General features: G+C 51.6%; 1 protein-coding gene across 6 annotated transcripts in view; it reads right to left on the bottom strand.

Annotated features, from left to right (window-relative positions):
- The window catches only part of ELMO1 (engulfment and cell motility 1), a 457,757-nt gene that overhangs the window by 113,960 nt on the left and 319,920 nt on the right, over positions 1-23,877 (bottom strand). For 5 of the 6 annotated variants that reach the window (XM_036247227.1, XM_036247228.1, XM_036247226.1 and 2 more), the window contains one exon: positions 22,878-23,014. In XM_036247227.1, coding sequence (XP_036103120.1) covers positions 22,878-23,014 — 137 coding nt within the window. Of the gene's footprint in view, positions 1-334; positions 790-22,877; positions 23,015-23,877 lie in introns of those variants that run through there. The other variant, XM_036247231.1, reaches the window with a different exon arrangement.

Here is a 23,877-nt window from a genome sequence, read left to right as displayed (position 1 = left end):
CAGTGACTCTTACTAATTTAGTTTTAAAGCATCTTCTTTCGAAATGGGTCAATACCTAGGGAGATAAAGCAAAACTCCACTCCTCACTCTGATTGTAACTAGGCGAACCGGTGTCCGAGTATAATACACAGTCAACTACAAATTCCGTCATGCCCAAGCAGTGCATGCAGCCTGTGCAGAAGAGAAGCTCACGCATCATGGGCACCTCGACTGCCTGTTCTCCCGCGGGCTTGCTCCAGTTCATAGTTTTCTCAGCAGACAATAGGACAAAGCCCCATGTGAGCTCAGGCTGCTAAGACCAGCAGACAGATGTGGAAGACAGAGGTTTACTCACCGAGCTCCCGTAAGTGCATCTTTCCCAACTACAAATACGGCTTCTAAGCTGCTGTCACGGCGGATGACTTAGAGCCGGCCCCCAGAAGAACAATGTGCTGGAACACCAGCTGGTTCCTGAGTGAGCCTGTTCACGAGACGGGTTTCCAGTTGAGCCATGGGAGTGGAGACCCGCCGCACACCTTCGAATGGCATACACTCCAAGTCCAGGAGAAGGAGCATGGGGCTTTGCTTATGTTTATGGAGCTGGAGCCCAGGGGTGCTCCGATTGGCAGGAATTGCGGAGAGACTGGCCAATCAAAGGGAGCCTCCATTTCAGGGAAACTCCTGCTCATTTATTTAGCATCTTCAGAGAGATCATCTGCTTTTCTAGGAAGAGCTTTTCTCTTATAGTATCACAAGAGGAAAATATAACTCCATCTCAATGTTGGTGCCTGATGTCTTTCTTTTATAAACATACAGGTTCTCTTCAATACCTTCCTTTTCCTCTTGATAAAGGACTAGAAGAAGAAAAAAGAGGAAGAAGGAGGAAAAGAAAGCTGGTGATGGGCTGGCGATAGTTCATATTCATCAGCCTCCACCTTGTTGGGAGAAAGGCGGGGAGCGTGCCAGGGCTCAATAATTACTGATTCTGTTGCCATGGAAACAGACGGGCTGCAGTGAGTTGGATTTGTGTGGAGCATCTGCTGCCAGACCCATAATCAACTGCAATCTCATCGCTCCCCTCTCCCTACTTTTGTTTGATTGTGAGTTTGCTTTCTCCCTCCTTCTCTTTACGTGCAGTTTTTGTCCAAAAATACCACGCAGCCGCCTCGTGGTGTACACACAGCACCGGCACCCCAGGCGTGCTCACGTGCTCAGAAATGCATGCACGCAAGAGTGCCTCCCACCAGGGTGCCCGGGGAGGATCAATACTCGGATTCCCTCTCAGGATGTAAATAAACAACCCTTCCATGCCTCCACTCGGACTCAAAATGTACTGTAAGTTCACCTAAAAATGAGTGGGGTATCTTCTCAAATATTTGTCATCTCACAGTCCCCGAAGCCCCCAAACAAAAGTATGCAATGGCATTTCGCAGAGGGCACGGCGCTGGTTCCTAGCAAATCTTTGGAATGAAGCAATTACACCAGGAAGCTTGTGGGAAAAATGTAAGCAGTCTTCAGGCCCAGCTTCTCTGCACTAGCACCTCACCAAGGCGCCCTGAACCCTGGCATCTTCCTGAGACTTTCCTGGGGTCCCTCAACCCGCTGACCTGCCCTTAGGATTCCTCCCCTGCTTGCTTCAAATTCTCCTGGGTGCCTGACCCGAGCTAATGTCACTGACTCTGGATGTGTTGCTATGTTTCTCTTCAACAGAAGGGGGCACCACTGAGCAACGAATGGCTGCTGGGCCTGGTCAAACCCAGGAGGGGATCAGAGGTAAATGCACAGTGTGTTTGTGGGGGGAGGGGTCTGTGGGAAGCCCTCAATTCTACAGGGACTGACTGAAAATGGCAAGCATCTAAGAAGGCTATGACTCTGGCTTAAGTTAGAAAGAAAAGACTTATTCTCTGTCCATCATCTTGAACCTTCTTCCTAGAGGTCCCTGCAAGCCTGTTGCCCACAAGCCACTAATGGCAGACCAAGCCCGGGGGGCTGGGACCTGCTCTCGGCATGTCTCTGGCTCCTGAATCCGGGGTGAGCCGTCCGCCGACCACACGTCCACCGTGTAACGAGTCCCAGAGCCTGGGCCGCTTTGTCCCTAGTCAACAATCAGCCCTAAGTCCATCCCCGTTCGTCTCCGCGGGCTCGGCTCTGGCCCCGGGGGTTTGCTCTTTCAGGAATCTGAACCCTGGGTTCCCATCCCGTCGCGGTGTGCCCCCGAGAGCTTGGAAAGAACGTCTCGGCCACGCTGCCCCTCGGGCACCCAGGCCGACGCGGGTCAGTCATCTTTCTCGGCTCTGCCCAGGCCGCCCCACCCGCCAGGCCATGGGTCATCTGCAACCTGTCCTGCCTGCTCTGTTCCCTCACAGGGACCTCTACCCTTTGCCCTTTCACCTCCCTGAGACTGTCCACATCACTGCCGCTCCTGTGCAGCAAGATGTCACTGCAACCAGGCCTTCCCTCAACCCAAATGTAACCGTTTGTTACTCACAAACATGCAGCGAGAGTGCACGTGCCCAGCGCGGTGCGTGAGAAACGGAACTAGCAGGCTTCCGTCTCCAGCGCAACGACTCCGGCAGAGGAGACAGTGTTGCAGCCCAGCGGTCACAGGGGTCTGGAGACACAGGCAATAAAAACCCGCGGAGGCGAGGAAATGTATCTTGGAAGAAGTGATACGTGAGCTCGGACCTCACTTCTGCCCCCATCTAACAGAAACAGGCCCGGACAGACCGGACCGGACCACATCTCCCAAGGGCGTGAGGTTGGAGCTCTCCCCGAACAGGTCAGAATTGTGATCACTGTCGGCTCAGGTCAACAGCTTTTCTTCATTCAGGAGACATGGGAGAGACGCTTTCACGTCAGCTGGGCTGACTGGTGTGTAGTTAGCTCCGATTTTTTTTTTTTACATGGTTCATTTTAAAACCAGAACATGAGCCAACCCTCAACTCGAGAAGGTCGGGATCCCTGACATATCTTTTCATCCCCGAGGGGAGATAAACACTCTAAGATTCTATATGAAATCCCCATCCACACAGCTGCCTCTCTGTGTCTCAGCCCCACGACGAGCTGGCCATAAGCAGAACTTACACAGCCCGTTATAACATCACTGTACCTTAGGTCCCAGGATGCCAGGCTCTAGGTGGCATAGCGTTGGCACCAGCGGGACAGGGAGAGAAGAGTAGTCCTTACAGCGGGGCAACGCCATACACATGCCCATTCCCAAGTGGCACGACCACGTCCCCAACCAGTAAGGGGCAGACTCAGGACTCCAACTCCGGTCCTGCACCAGGACCTCAGAGCCCCCACAGCAAGGAGCCTGGAGCAGGTGACATTGTTCTCATGTCATCCTAAGGCCGAGTTACATTGTTGTAACTCATATCTGTGAGGCATGAATATGAAGAAGTTTATCTCCCTAGACTTTGCCTTTTTCTTGTCTTTCCCATAAAAATGCCAAAAAGAGCCCTTGGCCAATTTTGCTCAGGGGTTGGAGCCCTGGCTCGAGGACCAAAGAGGTGCAGGTTCGATTCTTGGTCAAGGACGCCTACCTCACTTGCTTGCAGGTTCGATCCCCAGCCCTGGTCGGGGTCGTGTGGGAAGCAACAAATCGATGTGTTCCCCCTATCTAAAAACTCAATGGAACAATATCCTCCTTGGGTGAGGACCAAAAAAATGTCAAAAATATAAGCAAAGTCTACAAACACTGAAATAAAACCAGTCCAACCAAACGCAGAGCCATCTATTATCATCTCCAACCCATGCATTTCTTCCCTCTCCCAGAACCTGACCTCGGATGGCGCACCGTCATCTGCATTCCCAGGCATGGAGGGTCAAGGGCTGGAAGTCCTTGGGCGTGATGGACCTGACCGCGTGGAGCGGGCCGACCCGAGAATAACACGAAGGACGGAGGGCAAAGCTCGGTGTGATGCACCACAGCTCCTGAACGCCTTCGAAGGAATCAGTGGTGCAATTCACAAAGCTTATGATCTTGCCAGCTCCACTTCTCCAAGTATACCGTGCAAATGCATTCCAGAGTGGCAGGCTGAAGAAGCATCATGCCAAGAGGAAATATGAAGATGCCCAAATTCTCAGCTCAGCCCTGCCAAGCAAGTCCTCTGGCGATAGGGTGACAAAAACAAAACACAACAAAAAAAAAACACCACCAGCAAAAACAATCCCACAGAAAACGACGGGGTCGATGGTAGGAGAGTCCTACACGATGCAAAATGGGAACCAGTGTGTCTGCCGTCGGGAAAGGGAAGTGTCTGGACCACCGCCACATTCTTCTTGGTGTTCAGACGTGACGCGGAGCCTCTCTGAATTCTGCGACACGTAACTTCATGTGCAACGAGGCTACCTTTTGAGGATAAAATTGGTTTCTGATATGCTCAGTGAGAGGACCGACTTCACTGCAGTTGGTAGAGATTAAATCTGATCCAGTGGCTAAGATGCGATGCCCTCGTGTCCTCTACTGTGCTCGGAGTCACAGATAACTCAGCAGGGGCCGCCCTGCATCAGAGCAGGTGGCCTGGCTGAGGGGAGAGTGGAGGGTTTCTGAGCAGGAGGGAAGCGGTGGAGGTCAAACAGGTGAGGAGATACACTTTACCCGGGTAAGGAGGGAAAGCCATAGGCATGTGGGCAGCCAGCCAAGGAGGTCTTCTCTGAGACGGGAAAGGGGACAGGCACCGCAGAAGTAGTCTGAAGGCTTATCACGGGGTACAGGAGGTCTGCACACAGCCAGATATGGAGCCGGGGTGGAGACTCGTGGGGATTCTAGCGTGAGTCCTGTTTCAAGTTGGCTCTGTCAGAACCAGGCACATCACAAGGATGTGCTCACAGTCTCGATGACTCTCAGCAGCGACCCAGGGCCTCCATGGGAAAACCAGCTCGGGGGGAGCCCAGCCCTGGCGAACGCACTCTGCCCCCACAGGACGGACTTGCTCGTAGATCAGCCCACAGCAGGGGCTTGTCGCAGACCACTTCTAACCCGTCTACAGTCTGCTTTCCCATGAAAGAAGCTTCCGCTGACATATGACGGTGACCCCCGAGGCAAGTGACATTGACAGGTTATTCCCAACTCTCACAAAGAACGAGCTTGGCAACCTAATTTGTGAAGCAATTAAATTAAGACAAAACATAATTTTACTTTGTTGCTCAGCATTTGCCGGCATCATTAAACCAGCATCGCAGGGAGGAGTTAATCTGTGACTGTAAATAAAAAGTGGCCCCAAAGGGCAATACCCCATCCGTTTCCATGCAAAAATGCTCCTCCTCCAGGTCATCCCAAGGCAACCCTGAAACCTGATGTCCAGTGCACCTACCGCCTACAGTTCTCTCAACACGGCGACCAGCGTGAGCATGTGTTTCAAACAAACTACGTGTGCAACCATGAACGCGTACATCGTAGCTGTTCTGCACACACACTGAAAAAAATATATATTTCACCATAAATGTCCAGTTTGGAAGTAAAGAACTGGCCTCCACTCATTCAACTGATGTTTAGGGACCTCATGTTTCTTTCGAGTCTTGGGAACCCAAGAATGCAGCCTTCGTGTCTTGGAAGTAACAAAGCTCCACTTACTAAGTTTCCTCTTCCTGCAGTCGTCACACGTCCCCTCTTTTCCCCGTCAAGTCTGTCCCGCTCACCTGGCGAGCGTCTGTTCATACAGGAGAGCCCTCCAAGGTGAAGTCCTTCCTCTGGGTAGTTCCATCCTTGGAATGATTCATGCAACGCTGGCTACTGCACGTGCGTTCTTGCCTCATGATCTCTTTCCAGAGGTATCCCCACTTCTGTGGACTCCTTCGAGTCAGGCTTATTCATACAACATCGGGAATGCCATCTGCAGATGTCTCTGACTCCTTAGCCAGCGATACAAATCTCCTTGCGATGCGTACACTTTGGGAGGTTACCAAGCCTTCTCAGTACTTGGTCCTTCTACCCAACGTCATGGATCAAGTTATCAGACGAGCCTTGGCCGGTTTGGCTCAGCGGTTAGAGCGTCGACCTGCGGTCCAGAGAGACCTGGGTTCGGTTCCCGCTAAGGGCATGTACTTTGGTTGCAGTTAGTCCCTGGCCCTGGTTGGGTCGTGCGGGTGGCAGCCACTCGATGTGTCCCTTCACATCGATGTTTCTCTCTCTCTCTCTTCCTCTCTGTCTCTCCTGCTCTATCTGAATAAAAAAATGGAAAAATGTCCTCGGGTGAGGATAAAAAAAAAAAAATTATCAGACGAGGCTATCTTTGAAAACATCTCAGTGACTCAGCTCATGTGTCCTACCATCCCCCCCTCGCACCCCCAGCCTGCGGGAGAGGAGGGGGAGCCGGGAAGCACTCTTGAAAGCTCCCCTCTGAAACCCTCCCAGAAGCACTGCGGGCGCGGGGCCAGCTCCGGCTGCCACCTGGCTCATCTTTTCAAGGACGTCACATCTGCTCAGAACTTCCTTCCAGGTCGTGTGTCTCCCTCACACGGAGCCTCAGAGGGCTTTGATCTCGTACCAGCCAAGTTCATCTGAAGGTGCAGGGCGCCGGCTGAGCTAACTCAGTTGGCTCGGACCCGTGCTTTATTTCAAGGAGGAATGCACGTGGCCTGAATGTGTAACATGAGGTGTGGAGGTCACAGAAGTCCCTCCACACCGGGACTGCTGGCTGGGCCGCACCCCCTTATTTTAAAGCTCTTGCTTTTTAAATCTGACTGTAAGAACATCATGCTCCGTGGAGAAACTACGTCACATGAAAAACATAATAAAAGAGAAAAAACTGCAATTAATCACACCACGCAGAGGAATTCATGCTAAAATCATTCAAATTGAAGGTGAAAACCTTTTTAGTTCTTATTTTTTCCATAGGATATGATTTTGCATCTCTACACTTAACATAATATAAAAACTGTTTTCTTGTATTTCGATACTATTCACAAATGTCACTTCGAATGACTAAAATATGTAACATAAAAATAAAGGTTCCCAGACATTTATGTATCATATTCTTAGTGCTGAACTGTCGGGGTATTTTCCGTTTTCTTGCTGCTGTAAATAACAGTAAAGTGGACATCTATATGCAAACCTTTCTTTCTCCTCCCGAAATGTCTGAGATTCTAAATGGCCGCATGTCGTGTGCGGCTTTACAAATGAGGTCCTCAATTGTCGGTGAATTTCCCAACAGGAACTTTGTCCCCAAATATTTCTCTACATTCTACCGAAATGTCAAGGTTTCTTCCAGCAAAGTGGCAGCAAGGGGCCCTTTAATGTCACTGCAGATGACAATTCCTCCTTTTCTTTGTGCGGGGGGAGCTCCAGGTCTGCTGCCCCTTATAAACAAGGGGCAGGGGGAGGGGAGGCGAGGGTTTCACTGATGGCAGGCGGCTGGGTCTCCCAGGCTCGGCCACAGCCGGGTTGGGATGTGAACGTGTTTGCGAGCGGCTCAGCCTCCGTCTCTGGGCAGGGGCGACACGTCAGCGGGCAGGGGCGACACGTCAGCGGGCAGGGGCGACACGTCAGCGGGCAGCGAACACACCGAAACAAAGATCTGGAGGTGCTGGTGAGGCACGCACATCCCTTTTCTTTCTCTCCTGAAAATTCCGGAAGAGGTTGTTTTTCCTGGTCCCCAGAGGAGTCGTCACTCTGAAGAATCACCCCACTCCTGCTCTATCTTACCTACACAAAGCTCGCCACTTCGCGACTGACTTCGTTGTCTAGTTTGCCAAGTTTGTTCTAGAATGTGCCTTTTCTTTTTAAAGCATTGTCAGCTTTTTTTAAAAAAAAGACACATGATCGGTTTCTACTTTTTTTTTTTTTTTTTCATTATGGCTGGATAAAAATTCCATCCAGGGAACGTCTGTGGAGCACCTACGTGATTTTTCTGGTAGGCGCCCAGGGGTGGAAAGGTGAAGATCTGTCTGTGTTCGGGGGTGGGGCCGAGGAAGAGAGGGTGTCGATAACCAGCGACAATCTAAGGCCCCAGTTATAGAAGGAGCCTTCGAACTCTGCAGCCTGCTGAGACACTATGTGGGAAGCGGCCGGACCAGGAAGGGCTACAAGGACAATCAAGGAGATGGTGAGATCAACCCCCAACAGATTTATGGCTCAAAACCAGCTCAATCCAAATGGTGACTAATTTCACCTCCCGGTAGCCTCTGGCCTCTTTATGCTCACGGTGATACATTAGCATGCTGACGACACCCCGGGGCCACCCCTGGTGGTGGAAAGCCCATATAAAGACACAACATGGAACATGAGGCTCTTCCCAGAAATCTCCCTCCCGTTCCTGGACAAACCCTGAATCTTCCCCCCATCACTGAACGCCCTGCCTGATTCAATAAACCTCAATCCAGGAAGGAAGGGCCGCCACAGGGGAGCTGCCCTTCCTGGGGAGCAGCCCACACTCTGTCTCCTGCTTCACTAACGAATCCACCTCCACTCCCACCTCTATGCTGGCTCCAGTTTGAATTCTTTTCTGTGCAAAGCCAAGTGCCCACCGTGGGTCTGGGACCTTGTGTCCCTGGACTCTGGGAATGCCGGCATCATTTTCTTAAGACAGACAAGAGGTGGCCAGAGACCTGTTTGAAGTAAACCTATTGGCTAAGGGAAGTTTCAGACTCAGTGTATGCCCAAATATGTTACATGGTACAGAAGAGGAAAAAAAGTGCACCTAATAGAAAATAATTCTGCATCTTTGGATGGGCTCCCTAGGGCCCATGAGCTGGACCTTAAAGGAGGGCAGGATTCCTTTTTTTTTTTTATATATATATAATATGCTTTTTATTGACTTTTTAGAGAGAGATAGAAACATCGATGTGAGAGAGAAACACTCATCGGCTGCCTCCTGCACGTCCCTTACTGGGGATCGAGCCTGCAACCCAGGCATGTGCCATGACAGGGAATCGAACCGGGGACCTCTTGGTGCATGGGTCGACGCTCAACCACTGAGCCACACTGGCCAGGCATGGGCAGGATTTCAACAGCAAAGGTGGAGAGTCCCTTGCTGAGGGAACATGAGTAAGAAAGAGCCCTGGACATACAGAGCAGTGATTAGTTACAGGTGGGCAGGAGGAGGGCTGCAGGATCTGGGAGGCATGTGTTTGGAGAAGTGGTTGGCGATAGGATGTGGAACTCTTGCTACAATGCTGTCAAAAGGAAGCCAGAGATTTGGGGGCACAGATGTGTTATTAGAAGAATTGTGTTTCTGGCAGCTTGGGGAGAGAGAACTCACAGGGGAGCCTGGTCCACATTCAGGGAGAACCCCGAAAAGACAAACACCGTCTACATAAGAGGTGGAGGTGGCAGGAAGCGGGGTCATAGCAGTAAAAGCCAGATGACCCTTCTCCGACACTGGCTCATGCACAGGGTCCGGGGACCTATTAGGAGAAGAGGCGAGGAAGCCGGAGGTCACCCCAACGTTCCGAGTGTGAGAGATGGGGTGGGCTGTCATGCCACTCCCAGAGGTGAAGGATGACTGCAGATGGGAGACTGAGGCAAGGAGGAGGTGGTAGGAGAGAAACAAGACGTCCTTGGGAAATACCTCCGCTAAAGGGGTCAGTGAGGGGTCCCGGTCATGCCTCGGGAGTCAGGAAAGGGGGAGGAGCCCAGGAAGTGGGTGGGGCATGAGCCAGTGCTCCAGGGGAGGAAGCAGGATGAGCTCCGGGGAGAGGCGGCAGACCTGACACTCAGGAGGCGAGTGTCGACCTAATAAGGCCATTGCTGTGGGTGGATGAGGATGAACGGCAGACCACGCGAGTGAAGGGGGCGGGCAAGTGGAGATGGCACTCGGTCCTGGAAAAGTTGGCAGAGCAGGGAAGGAAAGAGATGGAATAATACATTGAGAGAGAAACAAAAAAGTGAAAACAACAACAACAACAAAAACCCACCAAATTTTTACAGATAGGAGAGATTTGGGTAACTTTTTTAGGCTGAGGAAAAATATTGAGTGGGGAGGCGGGAGTATGTCAATAAGCATGAAGATGTGAGAAATAGATTTATTTTTAAAATTTTGTGATGTCCATCATTTTCATCAGGGCAGAGATTTTTAACAATGTGACTTCTTTCTACTCTTGAATTAGAACAACTTAACAATTCCTCTCCATTTCCACATGCCTCTTGGAAATCATGTCTTTTGTGGCTAAAGAGGTTTCCAAGTATTCAAAATGTGTTTGTTAGTGCATGCTGGAGTCATACCTCTCTTCTTGAGCTTAGTTCTATTTGTAGCTATCTTTCTCACTGCTGTTGTTAATCCTCACCCGAGGATATTTTCCCATTGACTTTTATTTTTATTTTTTATCCTCACCCGAGGACATTTCTTTCCATTTTTTGTTCAGATAGAGTGGGACGGAGAGGGAGAGAAACATCGATGTGAAAGGGACACATCGAGTGGCTGCCACCTGCACAACCAACCAGGGCCGGGTACAAACTGTAACCGAGGTACGTGCCCTTAGCGGGAACCGAACCCGGGTCTCTCTGGACCGCAGGCCGACGCTCTAACCGCTGAGCCAAACCAGGCAGGGCTTCCCATTGATTTTTAGAGAGAGTGGAAAGGCGGGAGGGAGAGAGAGAAACACCAATGAGAGGGAGACACATGGATTGGTTGTCCCCTGCGTGGGTCCTGACCAGGGCCAGGGTTCAAACCTGCAACCCAGGTACATGTTCTTGTCTGGGAATCAAACCTGTGACTCTCCTGTCCTCGGGCCAAGCTGCTAACTGCTGAGCCAAACCGGCCAGGGCTGTAGTTATCTTTTGAAATTTTATTCTGAAATATCACTAATAACTTGAACAGTGATAATTATTTTATTTCTTACTTAATATACATAGTGTATTATGTATATAATGCATTTCCAAGGCCACAGTAAGATAGTTTTTAAGAAGAGAGTGGCCAGCCCGGCTGGTGTGGCTCAGTGGTTGAGCATTGACCCATGCACCAAGCGGTCGCCGGTTCAATTCCCGGTCAGGGCACATGCCCAGGTTGTGGGCCCGATCCCCAGTGGGGGGCGTGCAGGAGGCAGCCAATCGACGTTCTCTCTCATCGATGTTTCTATCTCTCCCTCCCTCTCCCTTCCTTGCTTTAAAATCAATAAAGAAAAATAAAAAAAGAAGAAGAAGAAGAGAGCGGCCAGTAAGGTCACATCCCACAAAGAAGGCAAAGAAGGTCGAGATTTGAACAGGTCCGCCCAAGGTCAGTCTTGACTGTGTCAAAACCAGTGGCTTTTGTGGCGAAAGTGGTTTGCAGGTATTGACAATGTACTGCAGTGCCATTCAGAGTCACGGTCATGGCAGCTGTGCGTGCAGGGAGGGCAGAAGACAGGTCGTCGTGGATCAGTAAGCGACAGGCAGCGAGAAGAGCTGGTGGGCAGTGGACTGAGGAACCCGGCTTACAGGGGCGGGTGGAGGATGCGAAGCTGTTACCTATAAGGTGCTTTTGGAAATGCAGGAGATGCGGGTACACCGATCTGCTGGCGAGACGCAAGCACGCGGAGGATGAGGCCGAGGCTGTAAGGACCGGCAGGGGTAATGGACCGAGCCCCAGAGCAGCCGAGAAGGACGACAATGGGACACGCAGGAGGAGGGCCCGCCTCGGGCACCGCGGGGCGCCTCTCTCCGGAAAGGAGGGTGCTCAGTGCACAGGTCGGAGAACCACCCAGCTCCTGCGGTCAGCTCGGCGGAGCCTCCCCGCTCCTGTCTGGACGGTGTATCCCTTCTGGTCCCTTCTCTCCGGGAAATGGCCCGAGTGTTTTACATACATTAGGGTAAAACCCAAAGAACTCTTAAACTTTGCAATTCAGAAATGGTCAAGTATTGGCCATTTCATATGCTCAGTCTAACATTGGCTCATTTAACCGTCAAAACACCTACATTAAGTTCCACGTTTCACCAATGAGGAGACTGAGAAAGTGGGTAAGGTCTACCCAAGGTCAACCGGCAAGGAAATTGTGGAGCTCGGGTTTGAACCCCACGCAGCGGGCCCGGGGTCAATGCTCCTGACTCACTGAACTTACTGATCGGACTTATTCTTTCTTCATGAGCTTCCACACCCTCCTCTTGATTCCTTAGCCACGGGATGGGGCTGGGGGGGCGGCAGAAGGGGGCAGGTCTCCATTATCAGCCAACTCTCTCCTAGACGGCTTTAGCGCATCCGAATGTGATGAACACAGCATTCTGGCAAACCACACTGAAAACCATTGATACTTTCATTCACGGCCATATTGTTCTGGAACATACACAAGTGAACGTCATCTGTCTGAATAAATTCAAAAACCACTCTACATCCCTGACTGACCCGTGTCTGCCTAGTTCAGGCTTGGGGCAAATGCTCAGGGTGGCCCCGTGCCCCGACCACAGGGAAACAAGCCAAGCAGCCTTTTCTAAACGAGGTCAACAGCGTCTCCGTTTTATGTAGGCGTCTGCTGGCAATAGAAGCATTTTACTAGAAGCGGCATCTCTGAGGCACGGTTCTTACCCTTTTCTGCTTCTGCTTGAAGAACACCTCACGGCCTGGGAGCTTGCAGACAGAATCCCGTGCCCTGTGATTCACAAGACGGAAATCTGGCATATCTGCCAATGACGTTTACTCCTGTGGCAGCTCGAGCGGCAAAAAGCCATATGCTGTCCCCTCGGATGCGGCCCAGCCACGCACGCAAGCGGATGTGAGAAGGAGAAACAAGGAAACGGGGCCTTATTCCAGGGAGCTGGCGGCCTGCGGCACTTAACCACACAACGGCTGGGACAAGAGTCAAGTCTTCTGACTCGCATGACGTTCTTGGGGAAAGCTGTTTCTTCCCTAATTTGGGAGGTAAAGGTAAAATGCAAAAGACAAGCCTTGGCCAGTGTGGCTCAGCGGTTAGAGCATTGGCCTGTGGACCAGAGAGTCTTGGGGGTTCAATTCCAGTCAAAGGCACGTTCCTCAGTTGCCGTTCAGTCCCCGGTCTGGGTTGGGGTCACGCAGGAGGCAGCCAGTCGATGTGTCTCTCTCACGTTGATGTTTCTCTGTCTCTCTCCCCGACTCTATCTGAAGATGAATGGAAAATTTTTTTTTAAATATGCAAAAGATGACTTTTGTGAACAGCGAGGAGGTGGCGGTCACCCATGGGAAGGATGTTTGTCCTCTGCACTGGACAGTCCCTCAGCAGCCATCAGGGAACGAGCAGGTCCAGCACTGACCTGATTTCTTCCACTGGCCTGAACCCAAAAGCCAGACGAGTGGGGAAACAGCGCAGTCCCCGAACGGCCCGGGTGTGTGGGCGAAGGCCTCAGAGAGCTCCAGACACGAGCAAAGGTGGAAAGTGAAACAGAGAGGGTGTTTGTTTTGAACTCAGGGCTCTAACCGTGCTCCTCCTCATTTATCTGGCGCTGTTCAGTGTCCTGGAGGCTTCCCTGTCTCTCTCTAGAAAGCTACCTCTCTGAACAGTAATTACTCCCATCATTTTTATTAAGAAATGAATGGCAAAATCCCTTTGTAATTCCCTCAAAGGTTTCACACCTGAAGAAGAGATTTGGAATGAAGGGTCTGGCTGTGTTTCTCAATAAGATCTACTGGCATTCGGGGCAAGAACTTTCTTTGTCCTGCAGAACTGCAGAACACTTAGCACCCACTGTCCCCAGGAACTGAACCTCAGCGCCATCCCACACCGGAATGGTGTGCATCACTCAGCGCACTGGCTTACACGAGGACTGGTGGGCAGGTGCGTCCAAGCAGAGCTCGGGCAGGCAGGTGAGGGCCGAGATGTGCGGATGAAGCAGAAGAGGCGTGGTAGGCAAATTGAAGGGAAATCTGAACATCTCGGTGTCAGGCCGGGCAGTGGACACAGAGGGATTAGGTGTCCCCCAAGAATGATGTGGTCAGAGCTGTGCTGAAGGACATTTGGAAAGTGGGAGGGTTTCAGAGCTGGGGCAGTTGTTGCTACCACAGTTGGTGTCTCAGTGAGCTCTTGCCACATGAACGCTGTGTAACAAATAATCCCAACAGCCGAAAGGCGCTTCTCATAGTCCCAGGTCTACGTCAGCTGAGGTGGCTGTTCTAAGCTGTAGTTTTGTGGGCAGACAGCGGATACTGTACCCCATATGCCTCCATCTGGGACCTCAGTTGGCAGAGGGAATACCTATACAGCCCTGGCAGTGTTGCTCAGCAGTTAGAGAGTCCAAAGGGTCACGAGTTGGATTTCTGGTCAAGGGCCATACCTGGGTTGCAAGTTCGATCCCTGGCCCCAGTTGGGGCGCATGCAGGAGGCAACTGATCTACGTGTCTCTCTCACATCGATGTGTTGATATTTGTCTTTCTTCCTCCCTCCCTTCCACTCTCTCTAAAAATCAACGGAAAAATAATACAGCTGCTCCTTTGTCTTCTGTTCACCTGAAGAAACAAATCCCTTCACAGCTGTGCGTTTTCAGCTCCCTTTTAGCATATTTTACTTTGCAATTACAAAGATAAATATTTTCTTTCAAATCATGGAGGGATTGGATTTCATGGGAGATTCCATCTCATCGTACTCTTCTTAGCTACCCAACTCCGATTCCTATCTGCCCTTCAACTGAACATGCCTAAGTCTCACTGCGCCTGACTTACAACGTAGGCGATTTCCGGTTGGTTGGATACATGCCAGTGTAGTGGTTTCTGAGCTGTTACCATCCCTCGGATGAGCCGCACGGAGTGGGGCGTCCAGGCCGGAGGAACGACGTCACAGTTCACACAGTGGGGGGCAGGGCAGGGAACCAGGGTGAGGAGCCACTGAAGACAGTCAAGGGGAGCAGTTAACCGACAGGCTGTCGTTATTTTCCCGTCAGGGATGGTCTGCTACCCAACGGAGGGCTGGACACGCCTGCTTCTGCCCGCAGAAGAACCTACCAGTTCTGTCCCTCTCATAATTAGCAAGTCTTAATTTAGCACATTACACCCCCCCCCCCCAAAGAAGGCTACACGGACTCCAGGGCGACGTCGGACGTGAGAAGAACCCTGAGCCAGACCCTGCACACAAAGAAGCTCCCGACACGTATATTCACTGCTATGAGGCCTACCCCGAATTACTCATGGGACTAGGCCAGGGTAAATAGCGTTCCTTCTTATTAAGTGCTCCAGTCACAGAGAATGTCGAGAGAGCAAAATGTATCGGCAGTGTTTTCAGCCAACTAAATCCAAGAGTTTAACCTCAAATAGACTTTACAGTTTAACCAGGCCTTAAGGAAATCACACGCACAGCAAACTCGAACTCTTTCTGGACGACTCGGGACCCTCCTTGACTCCCCGTTCAGCAGGACCCACGGCCGGGCTGCTAAAGGCACAACCCAGGACAGTCCCTGGCAATGGACCACTTCGTAATCATCCCAGACTCCTCATCAGAGTCACCCAGACCCGTGAGCTGAAACTAACGGGACAGCACGCGATGGGTGTTCTCAGGTAGCCAGTCACCGCGCCGAAGCTCGTCTGCCTTTCCTGGGGTGTCTGCCATCGGCAGGGCTGTGAGTGGCCTTTATCTTTCCAGAGCCATTTAGAACGGTGTCCACTGGCGGTCCAAGGCGGACGGAGCCCAGAGTCTGTCTGCCGGACACGGCCGGGGCGCAGAGCCTACCTAGCGTGGGAACGTTCCCGTCCCCACCTCCCAGAAGATGAATCTGAGGCCGACGGCACCAGGTCCCTCGCACGAGGTCGGTCACAGCTGTCTCTGAGGTTCAGCAGGCTGACCGCCTCCTCACTGGGGAACTGGCCCCGGCTGGGATAGGATGTCCTTCAGCGACCCACCCAGAGCTCAGTGATCTCCACACGGAGCTATGGAGGAATCCGTATTCATAGATACTGGAACAAACCGGCCTGGGAAATCACAGCAGCCCCGCTATACTGCAAGATCAAGTGCAAATTACCGCCAATTTAGGTGTGTCTGTTAAGATCAGCACCTCTCGTGTGTATGGGCAATTTACAAAGCTACCTTTGGGGGCCTAGTCCTCGCGGCGACTCTAGGACATACCATTGTCGTTATTGCTGCTGCTACCAGTTTACAGATGAGAAGGGACTTGGCAACTAAAGGACATGCTCAAGGTCAAACTGCTGGGAGGGGCCACAGTGGGACTGTGACCAGACTCTGCCGGCTCAGGGCTCAGCCTTGGCTTCCCCCTCCCAGCCTTGGGTGCTCAATAGGGGAAGGGGATAGTGCCCCCAGGTGGCGAAAATCGGTTCTTAGAGGAGGAAAAAAAATAAACAAAACCCAACTTACTTACTCTTGTCTCTGTGGAAAGCACAATTTATACACAGTACATAAACAGATAAGAAGATATCTGTGTACTTAAGAGTCAGGGGAGGGTGGTTAGAGAAGCATCTAGAAAAGCTCGTGGGACAGTGGTGATGGAGAGCTGGGAACGCCCTCCACTCCTCAGCGACCCCCGCTGTGGCCGGGCAGAGGCGCCTGCGCCGAATACGTGTCCGTTGAGGAAGCGTGCGCACTGGGGTGCACCGGGGAGAAGAGCAACTGAAAAAATAAGTTAGCAACGCTGGTCTCGTTCCTGGTCTTTCCACTCTCCTTCGATAGCATAATTGATATTGACGAGGACCAGAGAAGTCAGGCTTTGATGACTGTCCAAGTGTAAGTGGCCAATCCCGTGAGAAATGGCAGCACTCCGCTCAGTGACTAGCTTAAAAGCACGTCCTTACACACACACACACACACACACACACACACACACGAGAAACCACCTGCTACCTCTCCAACAGAAACATCAAAAGAAAAAATAAATCTATTCAGATGATGCATTTGCTTCTAGAGAAGGTTTGATTTTCTTCGTGCCAAACCCAAAGACCTTTGTGAAACATGAGAAGCCCTCTGAATAAATACTCACAAACAGCCTGGGCAGCTGAAAGATGGGGAACCCCACTGCATGGCATTAGGGCCCCTGCACAGACCTCCCCCCTCCTTAAATATTAATGTTTCAATGACAGCGCACACCTCCTTCATCAGCCACACCGGCTCCGACCAGATCAATAACGCGGCGCGAGACGGAACCCTAATGAAGAGAAACAACGCCGCGTCCCCCGCTTCCCCTGGGCGCCCATGCACAGAGCCCCCTTTCACCCCTGGCTCCCAGATAGTTCACAGTCACCTGCCTCATGCAAATGCCTCATGTTTATTCATGAAATGTGATCATGTTTATTCATGAGGAGGGTTACAGACCACCTTTCATTCCCTGAGCCAGCTCTGCTGACCAGCAGCGTCTGCACCCCTCTCCAGTGGGGCTGGCCTCACCCAGGAAGGGGGCTCCTGATTATGCAATTGCCCCCTGAAATAATGAACAGAAAGTCAGGACGCTGGAAGAGGTCTGGCAGCAAATAGACTGGGTGTTCCCCCAAAATGTATACAGGGTGTCTGTAGATTCTGTTACATTTTGAAATTGAAATGCATTTTAATAAACACTGGCTTTATAATTACTCAAAGTTGTGTATACATTTTGGGGGGACACACTATATTTCTTTTTTTTATATTTCCTTTTTTTATTTATGCGGGCACTGCCTTGAACGTCTCAAACAATCCCTCTTCTACACTAAACGTAACGCACTAGATGTGACGAGTTAGCAGCTCTCCGTGGGTATCTTCAGGGGACTCCGCGGGACCCTCCTCCGCGCTGCTCTGTCTGATTCTCCCTGGCCCAGAGTTTCTCCCGCTGACGCGGATGCAGCGCGCAGCCTCGCCTAGGCAGCTGCGGCTTTGTTCGGGGCCTGGGTTCTCCGCGCCCAGGCCCTCCTATTTGAAGGGATGATTTCTCCTCTGCAAGCCTGAGATTCTACCCAGTGTCGTGTTGTGTTTTGCTCACTGTGCTGCTGGGCGAAGTTTTAAAATAGTGCTTTTGTTCTACAGTGACTGCATTTTTCAAACCATTCGTTTCTCCCTCTTTGCAAATTTGAAAGCATAGCAAGGTCATTGGGTCTCGGCTTCAATGCTCATTTGGACAGATCTAAACAAATGCTTTCATGGCAAACTAGGTGATTGCTGAAGAGGTCTCAACTCCCAACGCCCATGAGGTAGCTGAGAGGCATGAAACCTGCTGATTTTGAGGCTAATATCCGTGGCTGGTTACGTGGAAAAATGAGGGGCCTAATCAAGTTGTCTGGAGGAAGACACCACCAAAACCACGGCATGTTCAAGCCTCACTCTTTCTGCCAAAGTTAAATGAGTTATTAAATTCGGTTAAGAACTCCACTGGGGTGCAGACAGCTTTTCTATTCCTTTTCCTTTTTTTTAACATAGTGGCCAATAAATGTCTTCTTTTGCAAAGTGCAATAAAAACAACAACAACTCATAGACACAGACAACAGTATGGTGATTACCAGAGGGGTGGGGTTGGGCAGGTTGGAGAGGGTAAAGGGGGATAAATGGTGATGGAAGGAGACTTGACTTGGGGTGATGAACACACAACACAATATACAGATGATGTGTTATAGACTTGTACACATGAAACTTATATAATTTTATTAATCAACGTCACTGATAAATTCAATAAAAAAGTAAAAATAAATGCAATCTACTCATTTTTCATAGGATCTATCTTATTACATAGAAAAAGAACACTTTACAATTGCATATGGTATTTTACTTCCTCAAAGTGTTTTTACATTTATCACGTCAACTTACTAGCATGTCACCATAAAAGAGGGCAATGGGACACTGGTATCCGCTTTTTTGAGGAAAAAAAGAAAATTTATTTTCAGGCATACTGCTGCTGAGTAGCAGAACCAGGATTAGAACAAGGGCCTTGTAGACCCACGGACGTACTACTTCATCAAAGCACGCGATTCGGACCGGTTGGTGACATGGACACGTGTTATGCGTGTCAGCCGATGGTGACCCTGTGGACAGGACACACCTTGAGTGATGGAATCTACCTGAGCAAGGTCCTCACTGACAGTTTTGGCCCCGCCCAGTGATTTCACTGGGGTGGTGTGGCTGGGCCCTGGGCTGGCAGGATTTCAAGTGCCCTCCCTTGCTGGTTCTGATGCACAGGCAAGGCTGGGAGACGCTGCTACCCACACATACAGATTTCACATGTACACCGTCGTTAGACTTCTTAAAGTGGCACAGTCGGCGACAAAATCTCCCGGTGAGATTCCCGGACCTGAAGCGTCCACACCGCCTGCATCCCCTCCTCCCTGCCCTCTAGAAACCGGGCTTCGAAGACGCAGTGAGGGGGCCACGCGTGAGCCGAGGTGCCTGGCTGCATCCAGCTCTTCCCTAATCCCACGCCAGTGACTAACACGTGCTCTGAAATACTCGCGATAAAAGGCGAAACCGTAGAACACAAACTCCGCGGCCTGGATCAATGGACTATTCTGCAGAGACTGCTCTGTTGAGAAAGGGGAAGAAAGTCCTTCCAAAGCATAAATACCGTAATCACTCTCTGAGTCTACTTCTCTTATATAAATAAATGAATTAAAAACCCCATCTCCTGCTTCCACGTCGGGAGGAACAGAAAGAGCTGCTTTTCCACCTCACTTCGAGCCGCAGCAAGGACGACAAGCACCTGACACGGCTAAACCCATTCCAGGTGGGTCGGCGGAGAGATGCCTGCGTCTGCTGGAGTCTAGTCTTGTTTGTCGGGAAAATTAAACTTTGGACCAAGGGCCACTGCTTCTCCAGCAATGAGCCACCGAAGGCGCACCCCAGGTTTCAGATTGACACTTGAATCTGCCATCCATGCTTCTAATCAGAGTAGCCAGAGCCTGAGACGGTGTCCCAGGAAGTTCAAAAGAAATTGTGTTGAACGTTGGGCTTCTTCACGATATTTCTGAATTTACGTGTGGGCAATCTTGGGAAACAAGAAAAGCATTAAATCTAACCAGCAACATCAAACCCACATTTGTTCCTGAATCCAATCACTTCTGACCGCGACAGCAACAAGGAGAAAAGGGACCTGATTAAAATCTCAGCTTCTCTCTGTTCCAATTTATTATCTGGTAAAACAGAGCAGTGGCTGATAGACTGGCAGCCAGAAAAACAAAAATCAGAAAGTCATCGTTCACACGTAACGAGTGGCCCTCACACTCGGACACCAGAGAAAAGGGGACACGATTATACTTGTGTTGGAGCGATCATTAGCGGGACTGGCGGCTGGTATTTATCCTGCTCTACCCGTAAAAGAAATGACAGAAAAAGCCCACCTGTCCGTGTTTCACTAATTTAAGTGGATAAACACACCTACAAATCGATCTGCCTACAAATTAAATACACATTACGGTAGGCAAAGGAACAACCCCCTCTAGGATGCCAGGTTCGAATCCCCAGATTCTGTGAACATGTTACCTTAGGACGCAGATGGAATTAAGGTTACTAATCAGCTGAACTTAAGATAGGGAAGAGGATCCTGGATCATCCAGGTGGCCCATGTAATCATGGGCATCCTTCAAAGTAAACGATCCAGGCAGAAGAGGGATCTGAGCGAAAAGATTTTCTGTGGGAAGGATTAGACCTTATTTATGGCTTTAAATCGAGCAAAGAAAGGCAGAAGCCCCTAGAGCCTGGAGGAGGCAAGGGATGGAGTCTCCCCTGCAGCCTCCAGAAGGAGCGGAGCTCGGCCCACTTTTGGCTTATGAACCATAAAACTGCAAGATACTACGTTCGCCTTGGTTAAGTACTAACTGTGATACCTTGTTAGAGCAGCATTAGGAGACTGACACACACATGATAGAAAGCCTATCGCTGACAGACTTTTCTGGTTACAAAAGCGAGGCGTGCAAAGGACTAAGAGGAAAGATGAAAACATAGCTACCGTATTCGATGTAGAAATAGACGCACGTCCCTCGTCATCCCCGTCCGATTCTCCTGGTATCCACTCCCGACCGATGGACATGCGGGCCCCTGGCCGTTCAGGCCTCCGGCTGCCTACCCCAGGGGTAAACCCCACCCCCGTGGGCAGCAGCTGTGACATCACCGGTCTAGGATTGCACGATGCGGACAGAGGGCGCCGGACCACAGCCCCGAGCTGGACCAGGCTCTGAGACCCTGCTGCAGACGACATTCGCATCCGCGTAAGTCGGTTATGAAAGGAGTTTCAGGGTGAGTCTGGAGGTTTGCGGTTCAGGTAGGGCACTACCGCCATCGGCCCGAGCACGGGGCCGTGATGGACCAGCGGGACCCAGAGCCCTGCTCGCCCCCTTGGACCGGTGCCTTTGCCAACAATGCATTCTTGTGCTTTGGGCCAAAGCTGTAAGTTCCCGGGAGTTAAGTGTCTGAGAACTCAACCCCTTGAGCAGGTCCCCCTGCAGCAATTTGGTGATATTTTCCGTACACCTTCACTGTGCGTGGGTCAACCACCACACCGTTAGTGTTATTGTCATTCACGAAAACACAGGTTTCTGTCCCTCCAGAGAACAGGATGAAGGAGATCCCCTCCGAGGCGGGCGGACACCTAGTGCTGGAACGTGAGAGCTGCCTGGCCTCTTCCTCCTGGGGGGAAGGGGGTCCCGGGCACAGGCGCGCTCAAGGCCGGATGGTTTGCGGGAACACTGGAGTGCACGAAGAGCTGAAGGGTCCTGGGGCGAGGTGGGCGTGGTGACTGCAAAGACTGTTGATTTAACTCGCCTTTGTGGGGGGCTACACTGAACAAAGATCCCCGCCACCTCTTCCCGCCCTCCCAGAGACGGTTTGCACCGGAGTCGCAAAATCTCTCGTGCTCCAGCCAGGCGTGCTTAGGAGGCTGCCGTCACCTCCGCCGCGGACACGGTGAGCTTCTGGCCTCCACGTCCCTTCCCGAATTGTGCCTGTCCTTGGGCACAGCTGCCCGGCCCCGGCAGCGTCCCACGAGTGCTCCCTGCAGAGGGCGGTCACTGGGCCCACGTGGATGAATTAAACAGATGGGCCAGATGACTGAGACGGAATGGCATGTGTCTGCTGTGACTGCAGGTAAGATGTCACGCTGATGGACACAGGTGAGACCCTGACTGAGGCTTGGGGAAGTGGCATTTCCTTGTCCTGCCCCCCCCCCTTTTTTCCCTTTTCAACCTATATTGATGCCCCCAGTCAGAAATGTGGTAGAAAGGATGAGATGTAAAAGCAGAGAAAAGGTGACCGGAAGGCAAAGACCAACAAGATTATTCCAAGCAGAGCGAATTCAGAGACAACATTATGCCCCAAGCATAAACCCCTGAGGCCCCCCAGGACGCCTCTGGGATCAGACTTCAGAAAGATGTATCTCAGACACCAGGTCAGTGGGCATGGGCTATAAGGCCAACCATACAGTAGCAAATTAGAGAATTAAAGGCTGTACCCAACATCACGTTATAAGGCCTTTCTCTCAGGATAAGGGTCCTGTTTATCTTGAAAAGTACACATGATGCTTCGGCTTCCTCTAAGTTGGTCAACACTCTTCTCTCCGCCCAACATTCGCTCACAGAAAGAAATCTGAAATTCACACTCTTGTAGAAAACCAAAGGACACCTACCTTCAAGAATCAAATGCTTTCTCTAAACCAAAAAAAAAGTTCTATATAAACGTACCCACCCAACTCTCCGAAAGAGATCTTGCAACTTAACAACTCTTTCGACACAGCTGAGGGCTACTTGTCTCAACACATCCATAATCTACCCAGAAACCAAGGGTCCTGGACCGAGCACCCTTCCCGGTCCCCTCTCTGGGGCACACCTGCACAGGTGCAAGGAAGGCATTTCCCCAGTAGATCTCGAAATAACCGTGCATCCCAGAGGCTTGGCACTGAAGGAAGGGTTCACCTGGACATTGCTTGTCACAAACGGTCTCCGCCGCAGACTCCAGCTGAGTTAGCCGGCAGGAACACAGCTGCGCCACGCGTATCCCCAGAGAGCGAGCACCACCAACACGCAGCCCCGCGCCCTTCTTTCTCGAAGCACCTGAAATCGCGGCTGTCTCCCACTTGCCAAACGCCCTCCGCGCCGCGAGGGGGCCGTGGAAGGGGCGCCTCTGCGTCCCGCTCGCCTTACCTTGTTGAAGTCTTCAGAAGTCGCCCTCATCTCCTTCCATGTCTTGTTCAGGAGCTGGATGCAGATGCAGAAGAACTCTTCGAAGGCTCTGTCGTGGGTGAAGAACATCGGGTGGAAGTCGTTGCAGGTCTCACTGGCTGGAGGGAAGAGCAGGGAGAGGCGGTGGTTTGACAAGCGAAACGAGAGGCCGGTCACATGGGGGCGCTCCCGAGAAATGACGGGACGCACGGGCGGCTCAGGCCAGGGTGGAAAAGGGGGCTCTGAAAAGCACCCTGAGAAGAGTCCCTGTGCACCTTCAGAGTCTGAGGTCGGAGGGTCAGACCTGCCTGCAGGCACAGACTGACTGAAAGGGGCTTCCCTAAGCCGCCCCGTGACGCCGACCTGACCGCTGTGCCGGAACTGGTGAGTATGCGGCTGCAGCTGCCTCCTTCACCTTGTGAGGACTACAGGCCCCCCTCTGTCACCGCCCCCCTCGCCCCGACTTTCCCCTTGCTCCCAGAACAACAGGCCGAGGATGAGCTTTCCTAAACACACAACTGCAACTCTGATTATTTCTCCGGGGGCCTTTCCCTTCGCAGTTTGTGAGCAGGGGACGTTGATGATCATTCAGCATCTGGCGCCCTTAACCATTTGCTTTACGTTCCCAGACCCAGGAGGCTGGAGGCTGAAGCAACCCAAGGGGCTTTCAAGGTCACCACTGCTCAGCTACTGCACCACACCTGAGGTCAGCCAGCCTGTCGGCGAGCCCCCCACTGCAGAGCTTCCTGGGGTCAGACCTCGTGCTCTGAGCCCCAGGGGCAGCCCCTCTCCTTCCCTGACCAGCGCCCCGGCCCCGACCTTCCCCTGGGCTCTGCGTCCGAGTTGCGCCCTCGGATCCTTTTCCACGCATCCCGTTTGGTCTCACCATGCCTCCTACTGCTCGTGCATTACGGACGAGGACACCGGAGCCCCAGGAACTAGGCTTTGGGACCCCCCAACACAGTACCCTAAGTTTTTTTTT

Source organism: Molossus molossus, unplaced genomic scaffold (genome assembly GCF_014108415.1).
Source record: "Molossus molossus isolate mMolMol1 unplaced genomic scaffold, mMolMol1.p scaffold_m16_p_7, whole genome shotgun sequence".
In the NCBI taxonomy this organism is placed as follows: Eukaryota; Metazoa; Chordata; class Mammalia; order Chiroptera; family Molossidae; genus Molossus; species Molossus molossus.
The sequence above is the reverse complement of the archived record's forward strand: the minus strand, read 5'-3'. Positions and strand labels throughout refer to the sequence as shown.